The following is a 13,779-nucleotide window of genomic DNA, read 5'->3' as shown; positions in this document are numbered from 1 at the left end:
TATTATTTCACTCATTTTTACTTCTTCTTCTTCTTCTTTAACCGCGGAATAGAGACGCGGACGCGGACGCCAAAAGTTAACGCCTGAGTCAGCGGTAAAACGGTTACGAATAGCTTAAGACCGTCGCGCGCAGGGCGTTTGCGTCCACCAAGTAGCGGATTTATCTATTCATCACAGCCGTGTTGTAGCCTCTTGAGCGAGCGATGAGTACCCGTGAATCACCGCCTATAAGTCGCGGCTTTTTGAACAATCGGCGAAATGCGGACGAAAGTCGCTTGATCGCGGGTGAATGGCCCTATTTTTGACCGAACCAAGCGTTTCCAGTCCAATTCCCGGCCGCAAAAAAAAACAACCCGCTCAAGTGTCCGGGCACAAGTATACAAATCAGGAAAACTCAACGTTTGGATTTTTCAAATATTGACTCGAAGTCAGGGGGGTTGGTTGGGGCATGACGTCAGCGGCACGTTGCGCGTTTTGCCGGCTGATTTGCATACAGGCACACGCACACAGGCGATGATCTGGCTCGATGTCAGGCCACCGAATCAAATTCGCAAAAAATCAAGCCACGAACAAAATGTTTCATCTGGAAAGTGTTCATTTTTGGAAGTAGTTATAATTAGGGTTAGTGAATTTTCACGATTTCGCGGACAGCGTGAAATCCGCGAAATTTGACTTTTTTTGCGAAATCCCGTGAAATTTTATGTTTGTGTGAAAATGTAACGATTTTTCTCAAAATAATTCATCAAACTCAAAAAGAAATCAAAATAATCTTATGAACTACTGAAGAATTAAGCGAGTGAATACTCTGGTTTAATTACTAATGAAGGGTTAGTGATTTTTGACGATTTCGTGCACGGCGTGAAATTCGTGAATTTGTCAATTTTCTCAAATATTTTTTTTTTAAATAACAACTTAATAAATATTTCATCCAAAAAGACTATTCAATTAAATTTTATTAGTTTTCAATTAAAAAGCTTGAATATATATGAACGTCAAGTCAATAAGAACAGTTTGAGGAAATGTTCAGATTTTTGAGTTTTTTCAGAAACTAACTAAATTTAGAAATATTTTCATTCGCTGAATTAAAAATTTTACTGCTTTTTTATTTGAAAGGTATAGCTTTGAAAGAAGATTTTTTAACTTTAAAAAATCTAGCTTTGTTTTATTCAAAAAAAATGAAGAGTATTTTTTTATCTTCGGAATCACATTTTAAAAACATATCAAATTTGTTTTGGGCCTGTTTAATTTTAACGATATTTGTTTATTTGGGTGGATGATTCCCGTGAAAGTTAAAAAATACTACTTTTTTGTTTTCTTTTCTCATTTAGAATAAAAATTATATTTGCAAATTGATTTAAAATTTAGTTTTTGGAAAGTAAGCTAAAACCCTTAAAAATATGTTTAATAGGCTAAATGTCGCAGAAAATTCATATTTTACTCATTTTGACTGAACAAGATTGCTAAATCTTGCTTTGATATAAAATTCAATAAAATTAAAAATGATATAACAGAAGCAAATTAGCGAAAAAAAATTAGCTTTATTAATCGAATATTAAAAGAGCAGTTCAGTAAATGAGAATAACGTGTGGCCTACTTTTTGTTTTAAAATATGTATTGAGCCCATCCATAAACCGCATTCAAATTTAGTAAAGATTTCTTTAGTTTATTGAAGAATAATATATAATATAGCATAAAAAGTATTTTCTGTGATTTAAACATGGGGTTTTCAGAGTTATTTTAACATTATTCAAGTTCCGCGAAATTTGCGTGAAATTTTGTGTTTTGAAATTGAGGTCCCCGTGAAATTGGCAATTTTCGAGCGTGAAAAATCACTAAGCCATGCCAGGCACGATATGGTGGATTTGTATTAATGATTTGGCATTAATCTAGTGATTTAGTGGAAGCACGTACAGCTGACTAAGCTGCTGCTGTTGGCAGATAGGACAGCTCAGACTAGCTAAAAGTAGATCCTTGGCGCCCAGTAACTGATCATATTCTAAATAAGTCGATTTAATCAAATACCGTAAACCGGGGTGACATTGATAGGATTTCAATTTGTTTTTGGATTATTTTGCAACTGGTAAGGTTTTTATCAGGACTATTATTTTTTAAACATGTACTGGTGTAGACCACACAAGGTCCATGCACTATTTATGAAAAACAGTTTTTTTCAATAGTGTTTAAAAAAAATTCTTATTTTGAATTCCGGGGTGACTTTGATAGTCATAGTTTTTTTTTTTGTTAAAATCAGATTAAAGCTGTTCAAATTTTATTTTTACGTCAAATGTACCAGCAACCTTATTGGCTAATATAGTTTTTAAGAGAAAAAATCTATGTTTATATTTAGTAAACTAAGTTTATAAGCTTTTTAACAAAATACATATAAATTTTAGGTAAAATAGCTAAAATGTCAGAATTTTATTTTACCAGTTCACACAGCCGACTAGCCAACTCATCGATTTTTGTGAAACTTTGTCTAATTTTGGTTCTTGATCACGATTCCAAGGTGAATTTTTCTAAATTAACATTCGCAAAACACATTTTTTTTTTTTTCAATAATTTGCAGACATGGCAATGAGTTAGAATTTCGGGTTTTTTTCGTTTTGGTAATAAATGACATCTAATTTTAGTAATCTTTCAAAATGACAAATAAAAAAACGTATTTTACATTTAAAAAATGCTTTCAAAACTTTTCCCATTTTGAAAAAATGTGCGATAACGTAATTTTTAGTGGAAATTTGATGCGTTTTTCAAACCCCCAATAATCCTGTTAAATGGCCCATTAAAATCCCGAAGTAGCAAGCCAAAATTTAATACTTAAGACATAAAATTAAAAGAAATTTAATACTAAAATTTTTTAGTTGCATTTCAAATATTGATAAATATTTGTATTAACTTAGGCCGTTGCAAATATTTTTCAAAGTTTATGTCGTAATTTCAATTTTTGTTTTGTTCCTCCCCCCCTCGACTTTGGCCAGAGTCGAGGGACATAAACTTCAATTGCAAAAAAAGTCATTTCGCAAAAAAAATAAAAAAAAATGTTGAAATAACAAACCATAGTTTCGCCATTTGCATGGAAAAAGTGTTATAAAATGCATTTCACACTTGTTCAGTAGTTTTGCAATCATCAATTTGAAAAAAAAAATCAAAAATTTAAGATTTGACGAAAACAAAAATTTTAAGCGAAGAAAAACCTAATCATCGAAAATTTTCAAAAATTCAAAAGATTTTTAAATCAACATGTTAAAAATGATTCTAAACGCAGGGAAATGCATTTAAAATTGATTTCAGCTGATTGTACTTAAATTTCCATTGAAATTTTGAAGTTTTTTGAAAAAAAATAATTTTTTAGCCCCCTGATTTTTTGGGCCAACTTTGAAGGGGGAGTAGACAAAAACTTGAAAATAAAATTTGTACCAGCCTTAAAATAAGAAAATAAAAAATCACGATTTTTTTTTGTTTATGATTCGAATATTTGAAGTCCCATACAACCCTTCGGATAATCGAGGCTTCGTATTAACGAGTCTGGACTGTACAATATATTGATATATGAAAATATGAGGTTTGCAAAATTGGGCATTTCGAGAACGGTGAGCGCGAGTTTCCGAGAAGAACATGATATTTGAAGAAAATAAAACTAAACATATGCTGTTGAGTGATGACCAAAGAAGGCATTTGGTATCAAGTTTGGTATTGGTATTAAAGTGTTCATACAAATTGGACAGCTGTCCTCACAAAAATATTATGCAAATATTGGAAAATCTGTATCACGAGAAGGGATTTTCTTTTCGTTCTGGTGTCTTCATAAAAGTTTTATTTGACGAAGCTTCGCTCGAAAAAAAAAAAAAAAATCGCAAAAGGTAATACTCTCAAAATGTATTTTTATATTTTTAGGGCAGTGATTCCCAAGTTCTTTCTAGGCTAGTATTCCATACCATTTAAATCAAGTAGAACGCTCCCTTACCTTCTAAAAAGTCATTAAGTTCCCTCAGTTATGCTTCTATACCAAAAGTTGTAAATAAACAGATTTTTTTTCTCTGGTCCAAGGTTGAAAAAAAATCACTTCGAGCGAATAACGATTGCCTGAAGAAAGGCCCTCTGAGTATACTTTGATCTCTTCTTTCCCGACTGACACTTGTTCGCTGGCTGTGGCATATACGAATAAAAATTTAAATGATTGGGTTTAGTCGTCAACTTGCTGCGATCTGATTATAATTTTCCCCATTTAACACCAGCAGTCATGGGTTGTTATTATGTTATAATCATTGTCACGCGACGTGACGAATGACAGCTAGTCGTGGTTATTTGAGAATAAAGATTATTCTCAGCAGTCTTATTCGTGAGGTGTAACAGGCAGCGATTAATCGCAAAATTAATCATAGTCGTCGGATTTTCAACACTGCTCTGGTCTGTGGTCCACAAATTTTAAAATGCATTCAAGATTGTTCGAAGGCTTTAAAAAAATACTTCAGCGAATCTAACCTTTTTTTGTTTGTTTTTCTTTTTCCATGAAAAAAATTTAGTCAATTTTGTCATAATCTTTTGACTCGGATTGATGGATAATTCTAGATTACTTTTTCAAAACAACCAATGCGCCATGGGTTTCCTATGTACATAAGACCTTTTGAAAATGTAAGCGAGAAATGACAATTCAGGGTTCGGCTTATTCAACAACATTGAATTACTGCACATTTTCACATTAAAATAAAAAGAAAAAATAAGCCCATAAAAAAAATATTGTAACTTTCTGACGTTTTTAGATTTATTTTTTTTTTACGATTTTTGATAGCAAAATTTAACTTTATTAAACAAAAATTTAAAAAGTTAAAACTAGAAACTCACCTGTGTCTCGTGCGGCACCCAGACGAGCCGCTTCTGTGTCCACTCGGCTTGCGTGGCCGGATCGTTGAAGGAGTTCCGTTCCACCGAGAGGTACTTGAGCTCCGGATCGTTACGGTCTCGCAGATCATCTGCCATTTTTGCTGGTAGTTTTTTTTTCGCTGTTGCTTTCTTTAACTTCACACTACTCTCTTTGCTGCACTTGCACTGACAATTTGTCGATTTATTTTACTTTTTTTTGTGTTTTATCTTTTGCTGTTTTCTCTGCTTTTAGGTTTGTTTTTTTTTTGCTGTTTTAATGAAACAAATCACACAAAATTGAGCGATGGAGCTTCTTTCTTCCTGTTTTTTTTTTTAATTTCTCAGCGAGAAGGGCCCCTAAATGAGTGTGTGAGTGCGCACACCTTTTTGAAGTTGGTATTTTCTTCTCTATTTGCTTTATCGGGAGTTTCGCTTCGGTTTGTCACGCACGCACACCACAACTCGACTCTCGTCGTAGTTGGCGGTGGGGTGTTGTTGTCGTTGGATTTGTTGTGGTTGATGATGTTATTCCAGCGCAGAACTTTTTCTTCTTCTACTTGCTTCTTCGTTTTCTTCGCTGCGTTCGCGCTTATTTGTTTTGTTTGCTTCTTCTTTTTGCTTTTATTCGACGGCGGTATACAATGAAACGTAGGAAAACCACAAATGTATAACAATCACACAGAGATGGGACAACCCGTTTAGGGCTTAAGTTGTGTTTTAAAATGAATGTGTAACAAAAATAAACTACTTTAAAATATACAAACTTATGAGATTTAATACTTTATGGCAAATAAGAAAACTTAACAACTCAAAACTACTAAAACTTTAAACAATGTCACTAGATATGAATGAATCTTGAATTTAAAAACTGCACAACACTCGACGACTTTGAGTCCCTGGAGTCCAGACTCCAACACTCGATTCCGCGAAGGATCGTGTGTCCCACGAAACCGTTTGTAGCGACAAGAGACACTGTTCCTCTAGAAAGGGGTGGCGGCGGGCGGTCGGAGTCGTTCAGAGAGCTCTGCTGACGAGAGTGACTTCTGCTCGGTCACTTGGCACTTATTCAACTGAATTTTAAAATTTCCGACTCGATACTTTTTCTTCTGTGGGCCAGCTCACACACACACACGCGACACAGGGTCGCGACTCTCTCACGCGGGGTGGCCCCCTCCCCCCTCTCCCTTTTTGCTGGAAATCAAAAGACAGCGCGCGCGGCCAGATGTCGCCGTTGTCGCGTCCACAAATCTTAAGTCGTGTCCGTCCGTTCGAGGATCTTGGAGAAGGGACACTCCTCGGGCGCGCTCGCTCACGATCAAGAGAGTAACTCTCCGGACCGAGCAAGAGAGAGAGACCAACTCCTTGTGTGGTGGACACCTCCGCAGCAGTCACCTGCCGGATCTCCTCCTACTCCTCGCACGCCGAGCAGAGCAGTGTGTACCTGTGTACTACGCATACAGACAGGCCCGGCCGCGCGAATGCACACCAGAGTCGTTTCGCGCGACCCGCACACACACTGGTGGTAGTGCAAGAATACAAGTTTTGCGGTTTGTCGTACCCCGCCCAACCTCGCACCACCCCCCCTCGTTCACTTGAGTAGGAACCCACTCGAAGCACGTTTGTTGTATCCTTGCACCGTCACACACTGCTGTCGGGAAACCCTTTTTTATTCGGAACACCGGCTACCACACAACACTCCAAGAAGTAGATTCCTTCCCCAAAAGCTGCGGAGGTGCTACGCTGCGTTCACAAAGAAAGAAGACACCAACCACACTCAGTTCTGCTCCACAAAAGTGCGGCTATGATTCAGCCGCGAGACAACACACCACTGAACTGCTGAACTGAACGTCAACGCTACGAGCTGAGGTCTGAGCTGGTATAGCAGAGCGATTCTACGGTCGTCGCTCGGTTGGTCCGTGTAATGGTGAGTGCCATGAGTGTAGGAACGGAACAAACACCAAGCCTCGGGCACGGATTATCCACAACGTGTGGATGGAGAAGACGCGCGGTGCGCTGGAAGTAGGACGTACAAGACATTGCGTTTCCCGATCACTGAGTTTGTGTTTAGAACACCCAATCTTGAGCGGCCAAATCCATTGAAAAAATTGTCAGGATACTGTCATTAGATGACCGAGCCACGTGGTAACGCTTCCGCCTTGTTAGTCTGAAAATATTTTCTATCTCTCGAATGATTTTATAATGTTTTGTACAATTTTTAAATTTATTTCACTCAATTCTTTTTTAGCAAAAAATCAAAAATCAAATTATTCGCTCTACAGCATTGCCTTGGCGTTCTCGATTGCGAGATTCTTACTCGAAACTAGATGTCCGAAGGCTTGATTGTTGAGGCAATTTGCAAACCTCTTTTTACACCCAAGCTTCCATCCACCGGGGTTCAAAACTGACGACCTTTTGATTGTGAGTCCAACTGCCTACCAGCGACTCCACCGAGGCAGGACCCAGGGAGACGACTCCTACACCTGGACTGAGCTAACTATACCTAACCTCTAGGTTAGACCGGGGCCAATATTTACTTCCCCGTCCGATGGAAGGCGTGATCAGACAAATCTCGTCTCGAAAAATGCCAACGGGGCCGTCTGGGCTCGAACCCAGGCCGACTGGGTGAGAGGCAACCACGTTTACCCCTACACCACCGTTCCCGGCTCTCAAAAAATATCATCTGGATTATTCGGCGGAACACCGATTTCACTACTACACTTGCAAGTGTAACGTCGTACATCGAAAAATGACTTGTCACTTTTCGTAGATGATCAATATTAAACAAAACGGAATATATTAATTCTAAAGTTTGATTTGCAAAGGTCCTATAAACGTATGAAAAACAATATCTAATACGACCTTTTCAAAAAAAAAAACTCTAGAATGTGATTCTCAAAAAATCTTCTTTTGATTGATATTCTTAGAAAAGTTCTGGGCGATTTTCTCTTGCGTGTTTCGCCTCCTCTCTCTTTCGCGAGTGAATGAAGTTCGCAAACAAACATGATTTTTCATAGTGATAAAACCTTCCTTTTTTATATTTAAAGATATCAAGGAAGTAGCTTGAGTCCAAGCATAACTTCCGAAATATTTACAAAAATATCGTTTTTATCAACAACAAAAAGAATCTAGAGTTTTCTTTAATAGGTCCTATAAACATATGGAAGCTTATAAGACCTTAAAAAAACTCTAGAAATGTACATTAAATTCGTTTAAAAGTAGTAAATAGAAAAATCTCGCTTTGTCGAATCCCCAAGATTATTCCGGTTTTCTCCCGGTGGAATCAAATTGCCGACATTTACTCAGTTTTCCCTTTTCCCACTTTCCCCACTCTGTTAGAGGGAAAATTCTCGTATGTTTGGCAGGTTAAGGATTTTGTGCTTTTATTATCCAGTGCGCCGATTTTCAATTTTTAACAACTATCTAAAAAAAACGCCTTTTAAAGCTGTAATTCAGGGCTGCCCAACCTTTTGGCCCTGCGGGCCAGGTTTGATTTTACTGAAGCAGTGGCGGGCCGGAATTATTATTTGATAAAAGTTGAAAAGTTAACACATTTTTTTTCAATTTTTCATATGATTGAGTTCTTTAAAAGCAAATACATAAAAGAACTAGTGTTGCGAATATGATTCATACATCTTGATTTAAAAAATGAAAAACAGAGATTACATTCAAAAATGTGTTTATTTGACTTATTTTAATTTTTGTTTGTTTAAAATTGTATAGATATTGTTTTTGACGATTGCAATCAAATATCACATCCGAATTTCAATGATCGTTGCAATTTTTTGAAGTTTTTGATACATTTTTTAATATTTTAAAAATATTTGCAGCGATCTATTTACAGTATGAATAATTTGATTTTTAAACTTTTTGAAAAAACTTTATCACTAAAAAGTTGTTCTGGAAAAATACCTAGTTTTGCTTACTTATTTATTAAAAAAAAGAAAATAGAAAAAAAACTTCAAATTGAAGTAAACACAGTTAAAACTGAAAGAAATAACATTTAGTCTCTTTTAGTAAATTTTTAGACAACAATCCAAGTTTTTTCATAAATTTCACAATTTTACGAAATGGATTATTTTGTTTTCCTGCACAATTTAAAAGTTAGTTAAAAAATATCAATATAAAAATTATAAGAATTAAATTCAAACATGAAGAATGTTCTTATAATATGTTAAAATTTGATCTCCAGCTTATTTTTTTAATTCATACAATAATTTTATTTATTTAATACTTCATGAACAGCCTTAAGGGCCGGTCATAGAAATATTTTAAAAAGCCGTCGCGGGCCGGATGAAATGGCTTCACGGGCCGGATCCGGCCCGCGGGCCGGACGTTGGGCAGGCCTGCTGTAATTTAACGTCAATGGTCTAAGATGCCAACATTAGGTATTAGGTGCTCGACGGAATCACATTAAAAAAGGTCGGATTTTATTTTTTGTTCAGAGTGAAGTGAGCAATTCTCTAGTACGAAATCGGCCGATTTCAACAATTTTTATTTTTTGTATTTTTTGATTTGGTTCAAACTCTGTCGGGGCCTACCCTATGACCAAAAAAGCAATTTCGTGTCATTGGTTCACCCATACAAGTCTCCATACAATTTTGGCAGCTGTCCATACAAAAATGATACGTAAATATTCGAAAATCAGTAACATTTAAAGGAATTTTCTGATAAATTTGGTGTCTTCGGCAAAGTAGTAGCATTTTCGAGATTTTTGATATGTTTTAAGGGACCAAAACCTGCAACTTTTGAATTTTAGAGAAGTATGGAGAAGTACACTCAACCCCCGGTGGTTGGTCACTTTTTCGTTTGACACTTTTTAGTTTGTACCCCGTTGGTTTGACAAAGTCAAACTAAAAAGTGACGAACTGTCACTTTATACACGGCGCTTACGCACACTATCAAAACAAACGTTTGGTAGTGTGTGTGAACTCCGTGTAAAAGTGGTGTCAAACTAAAAAGTGACCCCGTTCGTTTGACAACAGTTAGTGTAAAACCATCGGGGTTTGAGTGTAATTCTGTAATTCTGTAATTTCGGAATACATTCGTCCGGCTTCAGCTGAAGATTCATGCTGTCCCATGTTGCATGTACGAGTGTAGACCTACGGAAAACCTTGCCGCGAAGAGAGGTGAGTGAGAAGTACACGAACCACCTACGACATAATTCCTCGGGCGGCCCAGGTCAACTCGAAGTTACCCCAGGCACCCCCAGTGCAGGACACATTGGGGGTAGAAAGTGGATAGAATTTTCAGTGAATACAATAATTATGACAATATAGGTTCATATAATCCTTGTTCCTTGATCTTACCTTTTGACACTATCAAACCTAGCAATATTACTATTGCATCTTACCATTCCCTTTTGACAGTGTCAACTTCAAACCTTCATCCATTGTGCAATTAACACCTAATTTCCGCTATATTCTTCATGCGGAATCGTCGTCTACTTTCTTCGCCTTATTATCACTTAACCACGACGCGATATTGTTCTCACATTTTTTGAGCTTCAACGACCGATTGTTATTCACACACTTATAAAAATACTTGTTCTGTTTCGCGGCTTTGTGAAAAATACACGTGTGTTGGCTTATACAATGACTTTTTCGGTCATCGTATGCTCGCAAGGTACATGAAAGAGAAAAAGAGAAAAAATGGGATAAGTACAATGTAAAATAAAATCGAACATTGAATAACATACTAACACAGAAAGAAAGAATAAAGAAACCTTATTTTGCAACTAGACAGAACTACTGACTTGTAACGAGAAGTTTTCGAGAAAACAACTGAAGTTGTGACATATGGGACAAGACAAACAACTTGAATAGTTAACATATATAATAAAACATATTGAACGTACCTTTAATCATATTAATAACAGTTATGCCCAAATTTCTTACCAATTTTTTCAGCAGTTACATTTCTACAATAATGTATTGCGATTCCAAGATTGAAGAATAGAGTACTTAAAGTTTGTGAAGTAAGGGACAAGTTATAGCAATAACAAAAAATAGATAGGTAGATTTTACTAAATTTTATCTTAAAATAATAGGAAAAATCTAGCTTGTTTTGAAAATAGCCAATGCACCAATTGCAAACATACAGCATTTCACGTTCACACCATATGGAGTAAGTGTGATAAACTATATGTCCACATTCGGCGCATCACCTTTTTCAAAATACAGGAAATGATAGAAGGAAGACCCCATTTTGTATAGTGGAAGATTTCTGCAACAGCTTGGATTCGGACCAGACATTTTGTCTGAAATAAGAGAGAAAGACCAATATTAAATTGTGGTATTATCACTAAATCCTATCATCCTTTCACCCCCCAAGACATGGTCTATCCTTCGTGCCTTCGTGTCTTGGGTGATGGCGAATTCTACCTTCTTCAATGATCTTCGGAACACCTCCAACTAGAATTCACAACAGGACCTCCCTCGGCTCCAGTTTACAACATGACAGCGACGAGAACACAGCCGAATGGGAGTTGACAGTATCAAATGCATGCTATACCCTTTGCTTTGCTGGATACTTACTAATAGCAAAGGGCGAGAGTCCTGCGACTCTCAGCAATCATGAATACTGCCCATTTGCCACAAAAAAAAAAAAAAAAAAAAAAAAAAAAAAAAAAAAAAAAAAAAAAAAAAAAAAAAAAAAAAAAAAAACATCGGGGTTTGAGTGTAAGTAAAAAAAGTATTTTGAGAAATTGAGTTTTTGTGAAAAAAAAGTTAATCAAAAAATCAGCTATTTTTGTCCGTGTACCTATTTTTCTGGATATTTCGACGCCAACATTTCAAAAAGCATCATGTACAAACCATGCGTTTTGAGAAAAACGAATTTGAATGTTGAGCATCCGTTTTCAATTCCCATTTTTATATAAAAGCAAAATAAGATGTTCTAATGATAACAAACGATGAAAAACGTTGCTTTTATTGATACTTGATCATCCAAATTCAATAAAACATTATTTCCGTAATTTTATTTGAGAAAAACAAACATAACTTCTTTTGAAATCATAAACGTCTATATCACCCTGCTGTCATTGAGGGGGACGCTTTGTTATGATTCGTTTTTCTTCGCCGAATGTACATAGCGCTTTGTTCATGTTGCTTTTTTTTGTCACGAGGTTCATGTAGTCTTTTGTTTGACAGATTGACAGGGCTATAGAAACAGGGACTGCTGATGGCAGAGATTTTGTTTATGTTACTTTATTTAAAATCATGATTAAACAGACTTTACTGAAGTAACTTTTGCTCATTTTTTGGTGGAGAGGTAGCTTATTAGGAGTACTTTCAGAATATGCAATAACCCAGAAAGTGTCAAAATGTACATGATGCTTTTTGAAATGTTACCGTCGATTTCTCAACAATACCTACAACTTTGCCCAAGACACCAAATTTATCAGAAAATTCCTTCAAAAGTTACTGATTTTCGAATATTTACGTATCATTTTTGTATGGACAGCTGCCAAAATTGTATAGGGAACGCTCCAACAAAGGTTGAGCTAAAACAAATAATACAAATAAAATCCATTTCCGGTTTTGGTAGAGAACTGGTCAAGTAAAACAAAAGGAAAAAATATAAGAAAAACCATACATTTTTTTTTTTTTTGACAAAACAAATCTAAAATTCAATGGTTCAAAAATCAAAAAAATCAAAAATAAAAATAATTCAACAAATGTAAAATTTTAAGATTTTTTTTAACGACATTTAGGACCTAAAAAATTCGAAATTGAAAAATCAAAGATATCATAAAAAAAAATCTTAAAATTTTGAAATATCAAAAAATTTAAAAATCTTAAGATTATGCCAAAATTCAAAAAATAAAAAATAATCAAAAACCAACAATTAAAGTATTGAAATTCAAACATTTGAAAAGCTTAAACATTTTAAAAACTAAAAAAAAAGATCCCTCAATTGAGTAATTTTTTATTAAAAAATAGGTTTCAATACGTTCAAAAATGCAGAATTTTGAATAACCACATATTTGAAAATTAAAAAAAATAATAATCGAAAATTAATAAATTTCCAAATGATCAAATCTGGTCTAAAAAGGTAATTTGAAAAAAAAATAAGTTTCAAAATGTAAGGATAAAAAAAAGTATTTTAAAAATAAAAAATAATTTAAATTAAAAAAAAATAGATCAGCATAAAACATGTTTCGGCAAACTTGAATTTTTAAGCATTTTGAGTGGTTTTGATTTTCACTATTTAAACAACTAATTTTGCAAAACTTTTGTTAGAAACTTGCTTGCTCACTTTTCATTGAGCTTTTTATCACTCAATTTCAGTTGAAAACGCTTTTAATTAGCTTTAATTGAATTTCACAGTTCTGACCTGCCAACATTAGAGGCACGCTAGAATTAGATGCTGTTCCCCTACCTCTCGATGAACTGGACTAACATGAATTACGATATTCAACACCATTCCGGCTTTGTCACGGCAACTATTTAAACTATTTCAATCAATTTTGACTGATCATTCCAAATTTTATCTGATCTTAGATTCCATTGTAACACCCAACCTGCGGCACACCGTTCCCGGCGATGACGAAGATCGCGAACTGGTTTCCAGCGGCAGCAACACCACCACCACCACCATCGGTCTCTCAAACTGCTGAGCGCAGCGGAGCAGACATCGTCGTCGTCACACACAAAAGGCTGCTCGACGACGGTGAGTGGCCAAATGAAGCTGTGTGCGTTATTCCAAGACCGTTCCGTCCGTCGGAACGTCGTTGCGGGCTACATTTTTCTGTGTATTTACGTTTCTCCTTTTTGTATATTTTATATCTTGGTCGTGCAGACGTTGTAGATTAAAATTTCGGCTGTGTCGCACCAACTGCCCGATTCCGCCGGCCTCCGAGCCTCGGTTAATACCTTCCACATCTTCTTCTCAGACAGGAATGTTCCAACTCACTGGAGA

The 13,779-nt window shown here is 35.7% G+C and overlaps 1 protein-coding gene across 5 annotated transcripts in view; it reads right to left on the bottom strand.

Moving 5' to 3' along the window:
* The window catches only part of LOC120425590 (myosin heavy chain, non-muscle), a 101,244-nt gene that overhangs the window by 86,748 nt on the left and 717 nt on the right, over positions 1-13,779 (bottom strand). Inside the window, exon 1 of one of the 5 annotated variants that reach the window (XR_005606554.2) lies at positions 4,843-6,019. Coding sequence is in view for 4 of the 5 variants with exons in the window: in XM_052711121.1 (XP_052567081.1) it covers positions 4,843-4,977 (135 nt within the window). In the remaining variant the exon portion in view is untranslated. Of the gene's footprint in view, positions 1-4,842; positions 6,020-13,779 lie in introns of those variants that run through there. The other 4 variants (XM_052711121.1, XM_039590169.2, XM_039590171.2 and 1 more) reach the window with 4 other exon arrangements.

Source organism: Culex pipiens, chromosome 3, assembly GCF_016801865.2.
Source record: "Culex pipiens pallens isolate TS chromosome 3, TS_CPP_V2, whole genome shotgun sequence".
NCBI classification, from domain to species: Eukaryota; Metazoa; Arthropoda; class Insecta; order Diptera; family Culicidae; genus Culex; species Culex pipiens.
This window is presented reverse-complemented; position numbering and strand designations above follow the sequence as displayed.